Source organism: Bos mutus, chromosome 12, assembly GCF_027580195.1.
Source record: "Bos mutus isolate GX-2022 chromosome 12, NWIPB_WYAK_1.1, whole genome shotgun sequence".
Classification (NCBI taxonomy): Eukaryota; Metazoa; Chordata; class Mammalia; order Artiodactyla; family Bovidae; genus Bos; species Bos mutus.
In genome coordinates, this window is record NC_091628.1 from 72,962,670 (window position 1) to 72,978,663 (window position 15,994).

The window sequence follows — 15,994 nt, forward strand, 5'->3', positions numbered from 1 at the left end:
CCACACGTTATACTTTTAATGTGAGGGAGGAAACAATTTTGTTGACAGTTCAGTAGGGAATGTATCTTTCAATAGTCTCTGATCCTTTCCAACTGCATGTCTGTTGTATCTTCAATACGATATTTTAAATCCTGTTGTCAGAGAAGAAAATCCTCTGTGGTCTGGTCATTCTGATTGCCCAGATTTTCTTGTTGCACCCTTTCCCTCAACTAAGTGACCTCAAATGTGTTACACTTTTTCGCTGTCTTGTAATGAGCACATAAAATGCCCTTGTGAACTATTGACAGAGTTTTACTTGGAAAATAATGCCAGTATTAATTCAGAGAACTTGGAAGAAACCAATTAGCTTCCTCAAATCAACAGTTCAGATTTGCAGGTGGTGTTCAGGGGATTTTTAATAATGAACACTTACCCATATTGATCTAGAAAATGCCTAATATTGCTTTGAACAAATCCCACTGGCTCCATAGATAAGGAAGTCAGACTAAATCTGGCACCTGCTCAAACAGCACCAGGCAAGGCATGTGCCGGACTTTTCCGAGCTTCTAGGCCATCAGTCAGACTAAAAGTGTCCACTGAGTTCTCGCTTTCTGAATAAAAGACGTGAAACAAAGAGACACCGTTTTGGCCTCACCAGACTTAAGGCATTAATATAGAGAATACTAAAGAGTTGCAAAAGCATATTATACTGTGCCTGGATCCTTACAGGCTCAAGGAGTGTCAGAGTTAAACTTTGAAGAGCTGAGAATAAGGAGGGATGAAGAAAAGAGTGGAGTAGAGGAGCAGCGTTGGGCAGGAATGAGAAATTCTGATAGATGAGAGCATTAAAAAAAAAAAATCCTTTGCAGTGAAAGCCGGGTGGATGTGGGATCAAGGCCGTGGTCATCAGCTTTCTTTTCTTTACATGACAAGTGGGTCAGTTTCTCCTGAATATGCCCCTGTCAGTAACGGGGGAGGGTCCCAGCAGCGAGAGACTGAAGATTCCTGTCTCCCCTGGGGGTCCACACTCCCTGGCTGTTCCAGGACACCCCGTCTCCCCTGCCCTGTCCCGTGTTCCTCTCCCAACTGTCTCCTCTGCTGACTTGGACTCAGCAAGTTCCTGGAACTCATTGTAAAAAACAAGCAAGCAAACAAAAACACAAGATCATTAGCAGTCATGAATGACCGGGTATCTCTACCAGGTGAAGAGTGAAGAGTGCGGGAGACTCGTTCACTTGAATTCAAAGCCACATTTCCGGTTCTTGAAATTGGAAAGGTCATTGTTTATTTGCTCATTTTTGGCTGCACTGGGTCTTCATTGCTGCTTGCAAGCTTTTCTCTGGCTGCGGCGAGCGGGGGCTGCTGTTCATTCTGGTTTGCGGCCTTTTCACTGCGGGCGCGTCTGCTGTTGCCGAGCCCCGGCTCCAGAGCACACGCTGCATAGTGGTGGCAGCTCGGGCTCAGCTGCTCTGCGGCCGGCCTGGGGGATCTTCCTGGACCAGGGAGGGATCCCGTGCGCCCTACCTGGGCAGGCGCTTAACCCTGGACCACAGGGAAGTCTCAGAAAGGTCATTCTGAATGAACATTTTATAGCAGAAGGTCACCCCGAAACATCCTCTGACCCCCTTCCCCACCCCACCCAGGACCATTCCTATTTCATTCAAAACTAGAAGAAGAGAAAAGGAGGCGGAAGGAGGAGAAGGATGGGGAAGGAAGAGCGGAGCTGCAGCCTGAGGGCGCCTCCATGGCTGTTTCCTCAGCCAGCTTCCCTGCTGACTCCAAGTCGCTGTGCTGTGACCATTATGCAGTCAGGACAGATTTTCTCTTGACAGATGAATTCTTCTTGCCTTTCTGATGTTGGTTACATGATACTTGCCCTGTGCCTACTACTTTTATAGAATCAGGAGCAGGAGGAGACAGGGGTATGGGTTGTGGAGGTCAGGTGTATAGTCACCACCCCCTCCCAAGTGGTCCCGTTTTGAATGCCCTGGGCCTCCGAGTACCTAAGGCTCAGAGGAAAATAAAGACCCATGATGTTCAGCCTTTCTTCAGAAAAAAAAAAAAAATACCAGGGAGTCAAAATGCAATTGTAAGCCTTATTATTCCTTAGCATTTAATAAAGCCCCCAGTGAGAGATGTTGAACATAAAATAAGCTGGCGTGGTATCTGCTTTTTGAAAAACTGAAACTCAAAAGACAAACCAGAGAAGCCAAACTATACAGATGGGCCAAGGACTGAAGCAAATACGGAGGGAGGGGCCCCGAGGCAGATGGTCAGGTCCGTGGAGCCTTCCTTTTTTTACCTCCAAGATAATTCTTCTGGGTAATAAGGACCACAGAACATTCTGGAAGGAACTTGAAAAACAAATTTTTGTTTGTTTGTTTCATTTGCTTGGTTGTATTTAATCAAGGTTTGCTGTAAACAGTGAAGCCAAGCTTCTCTTAATCACGCTTACCATCAGGGGGTTTCAATACAAAACTCCCACTTAAAATTACAACGCTACTTTGATGAAAAACCTTCCCAACCCATTGCATTTTACATTTTTCCTGTTGGCTTTCTAAAATAGGACTGGAAAGTGCTAATGGCGTGTTTTGGAACTCCGAGTTCTTTGTGGTTTTTTAAGCCTCGTTAAAAAAAAAATATTCGGTCCTTATCACCACTAATCAGGGCTTATGTGTGACTGGAAAATTAGACGGTTCACACGTGGCAGGCAGGCAGGAGACACGGAGGCCTGGGCATAGAAGGAAAACATGTAGACGCTGCTGCAATTGCTGAGGACAGACGATTCCCCAGTACCCGTGTGGGTCTGGACGCCTTCCAAGGTATTAATAGCTGAGGGGACAGGACTGTACATTAGACTGTTTCCTCATCGGCGGGAACAGAATGTGAGCTGTGGGGACTGTGACATGGAAACTATGTGGGCTGGCTCTCCGGGGCTTTCTTTTCTCCGTTTGAGGGCTTTCTGTCCTTTGTGCTTTTACTTCCGCTTGTGGGCAAACATCTCCGTGGACGACGAACAAGAAGTGACCTCACGGAAACAGTTTGGGGTTGACCTTTGACTGTTTCAAAATAACGCACCCGGATTGGGCAAGGGGGCGTCTGCTTTCCCTGGGGCTGTCTTCTTGATCCTCCGAAGAGAATAAATCTGAACCTCTCTCCCCTGAATCTTTGGGGTGAAATGCCTGTCCCGGGAAATTCTGGCCTCAGATTTCCCTCTGGTGAGAAAGAGAGCGTTTGTGTTCCCGTTGAGGTTGGGATCAACTCAGAAAGGGCAGTGGGGTCTCCCACTCCCCACTCAGCCCCTCATACCAAAGCCAGCTCCTGGGCAAAAGCCAAAATGAAGGAATGAATAAAACCACAGAAGGCAACCTTTACAAGAAAATAACCTGGGATGGATAAAATAATTCCTTCATTATTTGTTCTTTTTATTCCAGTTGTTTCTAAAATAGGGCTGTGGCTTATTTTAACTTAAATTTTTATTTGTATTGATGTATGGTTGATTTACAATATTGTGCTGGTTTCAGGAACATGGCAAAAGGGTTCAGCTATGCATATACATATATCCATTATTTCAAACTTTCTGGGGATAAACCAGGAGATTGGGATTGATGTTTGCACAGTACTGTGTATGGAATAGATAATCAACAAGGACACTATAGCTCAGGGAACTCTACTCAATATTCTGTAATCGCCAATATGGGAAAAAGAATCTCCTTTCAGTTCTATTGAGATATAATTGACATATGTGTGTACTCAGTCAGTCAGTCATGTCCGAGTCTTTGGGACCCCATGGACTATAGCCCACCAGGCTTCTCTGTCCATAGGATTTCTCAGGCAAGAATACTGGGGTGGGGTGCCATTTCCTTCTCCAGGGGATGTTCCTCATAGAGATCAAACCCAAGTCTCCAGCACTGTTCAATATTTTTCTTTTTCTTTTTGGCAGTGCTTCTTGTGGGATCTCAGTTTTCTGACCAGGGATTGAACCTGGGGCCGTAGCAGTGCGAGCTCCGAATCCTGACCTCTAGGCCACCGGGGAACTCCCCAGCACTGCCGAAGGTGTATGACATGATGAATTAACTTACAGACATCATGAAATGTACATTCATAAGTTTAGTGAACACCCACCATCCTCATATTGATCCAAGATTTAAAAAAAAAAAAAGAAAAACAGTATTTTTGCATAAGAGAAGAACTCTTAGGCTTTACTCCCTTAATAGTCTTCATGGATGACAGAGCAGGGCTAATTGTATGCATCATGTTGAGGATTCCCTTCCTAGTATTTGTTTATCTTCTAAGTGGACGTTCATGCCTTTTGACCACCTTCATCCAGTTCCTCCTCCCCCTCCCTACCTCTGTAAACACAAATCTGACCTCTTTTTCTACGTTGCTTTTTTGCTTTTGAAGCATAACTGACCTCCAACACGACGTTAGCTCCTGTTAGGCAACATTTGCGTTGTGTGCTTGTTCAGTCGTGTCCGATTCTCTGTGACCCCCTGGGTTGTAACCTGCCAGCCTGCTCTGTCCGTGGGATTGCCCAGGCAATACTAGAATGGGTTGTCATTTCCTTCTACAGGGAATCTCCCTGACCCACGAATCGAACTCTGGTCTCCCGCGTCTCCTGCATTGGCAGGCAGATTCTTTACCACTGCGCCACCTGGGAAGCCCCTACAGCATTAATTTTAATGCATTTCTTTGTCTATTCAAAGGGATATTACCTTTGGTATCTAACATCTAAGAATTTGTCCAGGTGTAAAACAATCTGGGTTTGGGGGTGCCATGTGGCAAGATGGGATTTTGGGGTGGCATATAACTCCATGTCTCAGAATTAGTTTATTATCGTCCGCAAGCTACCTCTTCTCACAGTGGCTAGATTTGTATGCTTAAAGTCTTACGGCTGCTACTATTACTCAAGGGTAGAGATTGTTATATACTCAGGACCTGGAGCTCTGGAATTTTCAGTTTTTGTAAACCCTGGGACCACTGTAGACTCACCACATGGTAAATTCTCAAGAATATGGGTCGTTTGATTGTTTCAAGGGCCTAAGATGCTCTCTTTGGAATGATGGCTTAGGAAGCCATTCATTCTGCTGTCGTTGCTTCTCCCCACCCCTAGTATATTCGAGGGAAAGACGACTACAGACCAAGCAAACGCGTAATGGTTTTACTTGGGGAAAAGAAAAAGTTATGCTGTCTGCCTAGTTCAATTTCAGTTTTAATAGCTATCTAAGTAGTTAAAGGGCTTCCCAAGTGGCTCAGTGGTAAAGAATCCACCTGCCAGTGCAGGAGACCCAGGGAGCTCAGGTTTCATCCCTGCATCAGGAAGATCCCCTGGAGAAGGAAATGGCAACCCACTCCATCATTCTTGCCTGGAGAATCCCATGGACAGAGGAGCCTGGTGGGCTACAGTCCACGGGGTCACAAAGGGTCAGACATGACCGAGTGAGTGAGCACACACATGTATTTAAAATGTGCAACGAGAGAGCAGTTTAGGGGTCTTTCCTGTTGCTTTGATCTAGAATCCTTCTAGATTTTGTGGAGACTCACACAGGAATTCTTTAAATTCCCACTTTACAGTTCTTGCCACAGCTTTAGATTTCAAAGGACCTACCAGTGTGGCTGTACCCTGAAGACGTGTGCATTTCAGGAGCTCCTCTTAGTAATACCCCTACTTGGTCGGGTTGGATGTTCTTTTCTATGAAATCATCTTTTAAACTTTCCTTGCAGTTTTGAAAAAGATCCTGTTTGACTTTGATAAACCCTGGCACTCTGAATTCCTTGTGTTTCTTCGTCTTCTTCCTTGGGCTTGCCGGAGGCAAGGTCTAACACTGTCAAATCATTAAGGAGGGGGGCTTTGTTTCCAGTTCCAAATCATCTCTATTTTCATCATCCAGAAAGAAACACCACATCTTGGGAATAAATGTCACAGCCTTCTTTGAAGACAATGGGCTCGTGCTCCCAGCACAGTGAATCCTTGAAGTCACTTTTCTGCTTTACTTATTTTAACATGTATATATTCTTAAAACCGACTGTACACCTCTGATGGGTTTCATTCTTTGACTGTGGACAGGCCACCTCCTCCTTTGGGGTTGACCGTGGCTTTTATATTTTTCGGTTGGAACAAAAAAAAATCCTTTAGCTATTCTACTGTGGTTATTTTTCCGCCAAAATGTCGATTATTTGATTACGATGAGAATCGTAACATTTTAGAATGATCATGTAGTGACTCACTGTGCATCCTCTCAGGTTGGGCTTCCGTGGTGGCTCAGTGGAAGAGAATCTGCCTGCCAATGCAGGAGACGTCGGTTTGATCCCTGGGTTGGGAAGACCCCCCGGAGAAGGAAATGGCAGCCTCCTCCAGTACTTTTGCCTGGAGAATCCCATGGACAGAGGAGGGCTACAGTCCTTGGGGTCGCAAAAGAGTCAGATATGACTGAGGGACTAAACAACAACATATACATCCTTTTGCCTCTCTGCTCTGCAGCACACGCACAAAGACAGGCTACCTACTAACCAGGATTTAGAGCCTGGACCCTAGGGTTCCAGCCCAGAGCTCCTTATGAAGGAGCAACATCAGACCCCTTCGCTTGGCACATAGCAGGGACTGGCCTGTTAATTTTTATCTTTCCCAGGGCAAAACAGAATAACAAATAGGACCCATATTTATTCTTTTTATTTCTTCGCCTCAGGGCTGTCTGAGATCACCTAGGAAAGGCTAAGTTCAGTAGTTTTCTGCTGTTCCAAGGGCTGCTGCTGCACGCTTCAGTCATGTCCGACTCTGTGCGACCCCAGAGACGGCAACAGAGAGTGAAGAGACGGAGCAGTGTAAGCCCAAAGCAGTGATTTCAGATGAAACCACGGCAGCTGATGTTTGCACAGTTGACAAACTGCCGTCACACGTGTCTTCCCATTTCACACTCACGCCAACTGCACACGGTAGACTTCCACGTTACCCCGCTTTTATCGTTGAGCAGATCCGGGGTCACGAGACTTGAAGGGATTTTTCACAGAAGGCGATGTATCTGACGGTGAATTCTGTTTCAGCTACTGGGTTCCTTGTCTTCCTCTCCTTCTTTAATTTTGTTCTCTCTCTCCTTTTTTAAATGCACTTTGATTTTTAAAAAAAAATGCATTTTGAATTTTACCATCTTTCCGTAAGTGAAGATAACCTGTCTATATTTGCTATGACTTCTGATATTTTTAATTTAGGCTTTTAATGGGCAATGCCTCGGGCTTGTTTATTGATGTGGCAGGTCCTGCCTCTTGTGATTAATCGAGTCAAGTTTTCTTTTTTTAGGTTTAAATTTTTTCTTCTATTTGTTTAAAATATAAAGGTCTGTATCATTCCTCCTGTAACTGCAGCAGAAGAGCCTCAGAGTTGGCGCATGGGACCCCCTTTCAAGCCAGCTCCCGTGTTGTGTTGCTGTGAGGGCTTCCTTGCGTTCCTGTCAGCCCAGACCACCCAGGCTCACTGACTCGGAGGTGACACTGACCAATTGGAAACCTAGGTCTATGTGCTCCGTGTATTCACTGCTAATAGGGTTTGTTAAGGTGCTTTCAGTGGACAGAGCTCGGTTGTTTTTGTTTGTTTGTTTGTTTTCTGTTTTATTCTGAAAACAAAACCAAATCTTAAACCACAGAATTCTTCCTCATGTTTCTCTATGGCTCTTATTAACATGTCAACTCATCTGGGTGATTCTAACACAAAGCAAAATAGGTTCAGAATTATGTTTATGATACCAAATTATCAGCAGAGTTATTAAGTAAAATTCAAGTTCTCTTTGGAATTCTTTTCATCTCTTTGTACATCTAGTAAAGATGTACAAAGTACTCATTCAAAAGTTAGCTGAATTAATTTCTTTAATATATGATTACACTGTTATTTTGATTGGAGGAGGAAGTGGCCACACACTCCAGTACTCTTGCCTGGAAAATTCCACAGATAGAGGAGCCTGGTGGGCTACAGTCCACGGGGGTCCCACAGAGTCAGGAACGACTGAGAGACTAAGCACATACATTACTTGGATATGCATCTTGGTTAATTTGCAACTACTCTTAATTTCAATATTTACTTTTTTATTATTTTGATTAAATTTTACTTTTTAATAAGTAAAACACTTAAATGTGTCAAAATTATACAGAAAAGATACTCAGATTTATCACGTGTATGTGTGTGTGCTAAGTTGACTCAGTTGTATCCAACTGTGACCCCATGGACTGTAGCCCACCAGACTCCTCTGTCCATGGGATTCTCCCGGCAAGAACCCTGAAGTGGGTTGCCATTTCCTCCTCCAGGGGATCTTCCTGACCCAGAGATTGAACCCAAGTCTCCTGCATCTCTTGCATTGTCAGGCAGATTCTTTACACTGAGACATCTGGGAAGCCCCCTGTAGAAGTATTACAGTCCCCAAAATCAGTGAAAGGAAACAATGATTATTAGAAACACTCATGCAAAAAAATGTTTGACTGTTTTTTTCATTACTGACCCTCTCTGAAGCCAGACTGAAAAGTACATGCATAGAAATTACGAGCTTTAGTGGACACTTTTGCCTAGGGAGATGTTTGGAATGAGGAATGAGGTGCTTCCTAGGACAACAGAGGTATGGAGACATGGGTTTCTGTGTCTAATGCAGATGGCAACTCTCAGCCCCCTGTTTTACCCGGAGGAAAATTTGGGGTGACATCATTCTGCCAAGTGAGGGTAGAGGATGATTTGAAATGTGTGAGTCATGAGTTCTTAAGCTCCAGAATGATACAAAATGGAGAAATCCTTAAGTGGGGCAGGTACAATGCAATTAATAGCAAACCTTCCAGCTGAGTCATGGGGGGAGGCCCTTCTGAAAAGAAAGGCTCTGGGAGCATTCGAGTTCATTGTGTATTTACATACTTTAAGGATGTATTTGTTACAGGGGATTGAATTGCGACTCCTCTTCCTCGGTGTCCAGTAAACACTAGGATGACGGTCATTGAGACACCACAGGGCGGGGTGCTGGTGAGTCTCTCAGTCGAGTCTGACTCTTTGTGACCCTGTGGACTGTAGCCCGCCAGGCTCCTCTGTCCATGCGATTCTCCAGGCAGGCATATTGTAGTGGGCTGCCATTTCTTTCTAAGAAACAGGTTCCGCATGCGAAGCCGGTAGGTGATTTTTCATCTGTTCGAGGGGTCTCGGCCCTTTCTGGGCTGGTTTCAGGGACGCCAGCTTTTCCGTGGACTGGGGGTGGTGAAGGGGTGCTTTCAGGATGACTCAAGCACATTACACTTAATGTGCACTTTATTTCTGCTATTATTGTACCAGCTCCACCTCAGGTCATCAGGCATTAGATCCTGGGGGTTGGGGACCCCTGATATAGCCAACGTGAGCCAAAAACATATGTAGGGCTGCAGACTCAAATAAGACAACTCCTCGCTGGGCCAAACTCCTACTGCCAGGAGCAAAATTCAGGGATGTAGCACCTCGGACCTTTAATGAGTCTTTTCTTAGAGTCATTGTGAACAAGCAACCTTGTGGCGTTTGGGCGTCTGGGCATCAAGCATTCTGGCTCTGGAGGGTCTGCCTTTCACCTGGGGCTGGAAGGTAGGCATATCCAGTGCCCAGCAACGAGGCAGCATCACCTCAAATTCCCTCCGTCCCTGCCCTTGACAACCTTCAGGAGCTGAGATCACGGCCATGTGGATTTCTAGCCATGTCTCTTCTCTTCTCCTTGGGAAGTTATCTTGCTTTTGAAAATATGGAATGTTATCTTCTTAAAACAGCTCTGAGGCCCAAGGGAATCACAACAGTTCTCCAAACGGAGAATTTTTATGAAGAATCCTTTCCCCTACAACAGAAATGTATATACAGTCTGTTTATACACAAAAGTATTCCAAAAATGCTCCATTTGTTATTATTAAGGTTGCTTATGTTAGTCAACAATTATGTCGGTGAACCCCAGTAGGGACTCTGCTGGGTGGACCAGCTCTCCTGATTATCATACAAGACCTCGTTTGATGGAATGTAGCTTAATAGAGCCCCCAAGACAGGTTCAATGAGAAGAACCTCACGTGATGTGACAGAGTTTACACACTTTTCCACTCATTGTTTTAGATCAGGGACCTCTTTCTCTTTGTTTGCAGGAATCTTCAAAGATCAAAACCTCCAGTTGAATTTGGTATTATTCCATTTTTCTTTAGCGCTTTGATCTTTCCCCTTGGAATTTATCAATAGTTTCATTCTTTTTCATTTTCTTTATAAACTAAGTGGGGACATCAGGAGAATGTCATCCGGGCCAGCTCTGGAGCCTTCTTTTGAAGCAAATCCGCTCCCCAGGGCTCTAGGAAAACGCAAGCAAGCAGACAGGCCTGGATGTCTGTCGATGATTAATTCAAAGGAGAGAGAAGACACATCGGACGCATTCCTATTATAAAACAGCAATTGAAATGAATGCACAGGTTTATCTGCCTTTGGTCTTTTCTAATGAGAAGACATCAAGATTGTCTTCCGCCATCGTAACGATCCAGGAAACAACATAAAATTCAGATGCTATTGTGCTGTCAGGTCATACAAAATTGCTATTTGAGGTATAAATAGATTTAAAAAAACCTGAAAAGTCATCTGAGAAATTAGAACAGGTGATAGAAATGTATTATAGGCAATCTGTTAAGACTTATCCTTTGAAAGTGTCATCTTTACAGTTTTACAAAGCATCCTCTGCGTTTCTGAGAAACTTACTGAAACCACAGCAATGGAACATCCCAGGGGTCTGTGGTACTTAGGGAAAGAGAGAGACCACAAAGGTAATTCTTCCAGGCTGTAACTCAGCGTGCTCCGACCCCTTGCTAGGTGGGTAACTTTGTAACTCACAGGGTTCTTAGAACATTGTAGGATTTGTTTGATAAAGTCACTGCTTATGAATAAGATGTAAAGGAAGTACAATAGGGTGAAGAATATATTTTCAGTTTTTTGGAAGCAGTGCTAATGTTTTGGGAAACCATGAACATTGTGGAGTACCTACCATTGCACAATAAATAGAAATATAATGGCTTTCATCCCTATTACCTGGATTTTTATGTACAGCTTTGAAAAATGTAATAAAATTACATCAAACTTTTACTTGGAACACTTTTTTTCCAACCTTTGAATGACTTTTGTTGCAAATTTCCCAATGAGAATCAAAATAAAAATCAAACTTTTAAACTTCTAACTAAAGGCATACATGTAAAAGTTGAAACAAAGGGCTTCCATGGTGGCTCAGATGGCTAAAAATCTGCCTGCAATGCAGAAGACCTAGGTTCAATCCCTGGGTTCAGAAGATCTCCTCCAGGGGATCTTCCCCTGGAATACCCACTCCAGTATTCTTGCCTGGAGAATCCCCATGGACAAAGGAGCCTGGCGGGCTACAGTCCATGGGTCTGCAGAGTCAGACACGACTGAGGGGCTTTCACCTTAGCGGTGAAATGTGTCCCACTCTGGAGTGTGGGACTTGTGGTGCGACTTGTGGGATCTTAGTTCCCCAAGCAGGACCTGAACTTGTGGCTCTTGCACTGGGAGCCGAGTTTTAGTCACTGGACTGCCAGGGAAGTCCCCAAAGTTGTAATAACCTAGTGCTCTTTCTCACGATTGGAGTTGCGTTTGATGTCTGGCTAAAAATGGGCAGGAATAGAATTTTCCCAGAAATGTATCCAAACTTCTGGACTGTGGAATTCATAATATACGTTTTGTCCAAGTCTGTAATGTTCTTATGTGAGGTTCATTTACAAATCTAAGATTTTAATTGGCTGTTGCTTTTATTGGGTAGCATAATTCTACTAAATTACATACCACTATTTAAGAATACTAATGATATATTTTTCCACTGTAGAAAAAGCATTTTAAATCATTTTAACCCACTATGAACATTTTGATAGTAGCTTTTAGAGCCCCCTCATAAAGCATTTCTTTAAAGCAATGAGGCTGGGCAGTGTTTGAACACAGGGTAATAATTCATACCAATTATATTGCTAAACATAAGGTCTCAAGCCTGATCATATATCATAATTCATACCTTATGGTCTGATAGCAATTAAAATACCATCATTAAATATACTGCAAACATACATATTTGTTGAAATCTTGCTTATGTGGAATAACATTCTGTGCTTTATTACCCAGAATAGCACCCCTGTTTATTATCCTGACAACGCTGTAATTGCTAGAGAACCAGTTTGAGAGTACATTTAATACCCCCTCAGACTCGGACTTTATCTCATATTATTACAACTATTAATTTTGTTATTAATAATACTATCGTGGCTATGAATGCTTTGCGTCTTGGCTGATTTTTCCATCATGTAAGTGGAGCAGGACAATCTGCTGGGTGCAGGGTAGTGATGAACACTGAAATCTCCCCACTGTGTGGAGAAGACTTGTACTGACTGAGTCAGGAGACTGTTTTAGAAAATCTTCAAGGGGTTTGGCCTTTAGCTGTAGAAGATGAATGACCTTAGATGAGACAAAAGGATTCAGTTCAGTTCAGTTCGGTCGCTCAGTCGTGTCTGACTCTTTGCGACCCCATGAACTGCAGCAAGCCAGGCCTCCCTGTCCATCACCAACTCCTGGAGTTTACCCAAACTCATGCCCATTGAGTTGGTGATGCCATCCAGCCATCTCATCCTCTGTCCTCCCCTTCTCCTCCTGCCCTCATTCTTTCCCAGCATCAGGGACTTTTCAAATGAGTCAGCTCTTCACATCAGGTGGCCAAAGTATTGGAGTTTCAGCTTCAACAACAGTCCTTCCAATGAACACCCGGGACTGATCTTCTTTAGGATGGAATGGTTGGATCTCCTTGCAGTCCAAGGGACTCTCAAGAGTCTTCTCCAACACCACAGTTCAAAAGCATCAATTCTTCAGTGCAAAAGGATTACTAGATATTAAATATTTATTATTGCATCACTCGAGGTACCCTGAGGAGGTGATGGTCAGGATCAGATTGTAATTACACGAGCCCCTAACCGTGACGATTGATAGAACAGTGTGTCATTTGGATCCACCTGCTCCTGGGAGGCTAGCTTCATGCACGGTTCCCCTGTCACAGGTCTCCACCAGAGCTGTAGCAACAGTGCAACCTCCAAAAGACCATTTAATCAGGTTTCTTGAGACAGATTCCACACAGTAAGTATAGCGTTTCAGTATATCACGTTCAAATGGCCCGGGGTTTGGAACTGTAAAGATGAGGGTTTATATTCTGAGCTCAATTAAAGCTCTGAGCTTCAATTCAGGGTCAATACTTAAACGATGAGAATTATCAAGAAGGCATAGGTCAGTATCAAGATTGGAATACCGGGTGCAAAGCCGCTGAAACAGTCACAGCTAGGGCTCTATGCACATTTGAAACAAGTTCTCACAGGTCGAATGCCCAAACTGTTCACTCTTCCCTCTGGTCTAAATAAAAACACGGTGTGTTAGGGGCAGAGATCCAGTTCACCCCTTTCATCCGACCAGGGCCACGGAGTGCCTTCGGTGTAAAGGTGTAGCCGGGAAAGCCTGTGTGTCAAGGACAGTGGGGTCTCTGTTGTCAGGGGCTGAGGTTCGGAAGGCAGTAGGAGTAGGGCTGGGTGACACCCCCTGAGGTTGTTGGATGTCATCGGTCCTGCTGCGTCTTACCCATGTCTCAAATCCGCCTTTAATTTTCTGCGTTCCGATGCTTCCGCATCCCCGCCTGGCCGAGGCTGGAGGAACGGCCTCTCCTGGGGGCACCTAAGTCCCAGGGACAGAGAACAACCATGACCACCCCAGACACCCCCCACCTTCTCCATCCCCTTTCCCATCCCCCAACTCCAGAGCACTGTGCCCCTGCTTGGGGCCAGCAGGCGACAACCACGGGCAGCCTCTGCACCAGAAGTCCCCGAAATCCTCCGAACCCATCAGTTCTGGACATGCACGCCTCGCCTCAGCATGCCTTCCCAGGAAACCCAGGAAACGCTCAGCCCCCCAGCTCCCTTCCTCTGTCTCCTGCCCCACCCAGGAGCTTCTCCGCGTGGTCTCCTCCACTCGGTGTGCAATCTGTGAGGACACGCACTGTCTTTCAAGGGAAGGCCTCTCCTCATTTACTTGCCTATTATTATTCCCATGTAATCAACACGCTATGCTCACAACTGAAGTATGTCTGTCTAGTAGTTTTATACGAAAAACCACAAAAATCTTAAACCAGGGCACTCCCCTGGTGGTCCAGTGGTTAAGGCTTCACCTTCCCACGCAGGGGGTGCTGGTTTGATCCCAGGTTGGGGAGTTAACATTCCACATGCCCTAGGGGCAACACCCCACCCCCCCAGAAAAACAAACAGAAACAGTATTGCAAGAAATTCAATGAAGACTTTTAAAACTGTCCACATCAAAAAACCTGTAACACAAACAAACCAAAACTCCATTGATTCTGAAGTTTGCAAGATGCTGTGAGAAGAATGCAGGGAGGTCTCCTGCCTCCGCAGATCAGGAAGCAAAAGCAACCGAGGAAAACGACGACAGCACATTCACCACACCGCGGGAGAACAGAGTTGCACCCTTTTATTGGCACAATAACTTGGCAAAGGCTGGTATGAATAAAAAGTTCCAAGATGCAAGACACGCCAGTCCCAGGCCAGCAGAAGCGCACGGAGGAGCGAGGCGGGCGCATCACCACAGGGGCGGGGTCTAGCGGGGCGAGCGGGCAGCGGAGCTCGGAGAGGACCAGAGTCTTGCGCCGCATCACTGCTCAGACCAGCCATCTCAGCCCACTCGCCGGTACCCTGGAGACCTTTGAACGGCTGTGTCCCCTGCATACCCTTCAAAGGAGGGTGCATCATTTCCTGTAATCCGTACTGAAGTCAGAGGATGAGATTTCAATAAAAGGCTCACCATCCATGTGCCTGGAACACAGGGCAAGGGAAGGAACCGTCTCCCGATCAATGAATGAAACATTCGAAGACATCGGACTCGAGCTGTAAGTCGACAGAGCTTGCCACGGCGAAGCTCAAACAATGACAAGGTCCCAGGAATTTCAGGTACTTTACATCAAAAAAAAAAAAAAAGTAGAAAAAAAAGTTCTAGAAATGATTTTTTTAAATCTGTATTTTGAAGAAAGGGAGCACCACCCATGGCATAAAATTATAAAATACAGTAACAAACATGTAAATCATTATCAGGATTGTAATTCCCATAAAACACAAACACCTACAGAGAAATAAACCCTGTGTCCTGGAGAGTGCATGAGAGGCAAATGACTGGGGGACAAGAAACACGCAGCAGGACCGTACGAACACAGGTGTGCGGTGCGGGGGCGCCGTCTGCACCAGCCTCGCCGTCTGCACCAGCCTCGCCTGCGGTCCATGCTGGGCCCGGCCTTTCCCTCCCCACCTCGGAGTAGCACAGCCCGGGGACCACGGAGTCTGGAGGCTAGAGTGTATCCCCACGGAACGGGCGAGAGCGCGCACACACACACACAGGGAACCGCGAGCATCTGACCGGGCTGCCTGTGCTTTTGTGTGTCGGGGCAGCCTCTGTCCGTGAGCTTGGCACCCTCGGGCGGCCACCCCGCGAATCTGCAGCTGGCCGTCACAGGGTGGAGTCCCAGAACTCAGGGGGCAGCCTGCGGCAGGGGGCCCCCTCGGGCTTCCTGCACGGAGGTGGGGGAGGCGCCCGGGGCTCCCCGGGGGGCAGGATCCGGGGCCAGTCCCCCCGCTCCTCGCAGAGTCTCCGTCTCCAGTCCAGGAGCTCCCGCAGGGCCACACTCTCATTCTCCGACAGCCTCAGCTGGTGGATAACCTGGGGGAGGAACGCAGGAAGAAAGAGGAGCATCAGACACAGCGCAAGAGTGAGACAGAGGGCAGGGTCAGCGTCAGACGCTGGGGCTCCGCTGGCTGGGGAGAGATTTTGAGCACCCCCCGAGACCATCCCAGCTCTCCTGCCCTGGGAAGTGGCATCCTACAGAGAAGCTGACTTCTAAACAGCAACCATGAAGCCAGAAAGCAATGCATCACGGGTTCAAGTACAGAAAAGAATTCAACCTCGGATTCTAGACTCAATACA

General features: G+C 45.8%; 1 protein-coding gene across 1 annotated transcript in view; it reads right to left on the minus strand.

Moving 5' to 3' along the window:
- Positions 1-14,506: 14,506 nt before the first annotated feature.
- The window catches only part of MYO16 (myosin XVI), a 390,818-nt gene continuing 389,330 nt past the window's right edge, over positions 14,507-15,994 (minus strand). Inside the window, 1 exon segment of the mRNA XM_070380864.1 lies at positions 14,507-15,730. Coding sequence (XP_070236965.1) covers positions 15,521-15,730 — 210 coding nt within the window. The 3' untranslated portion in view covers positions 14,507-15,520.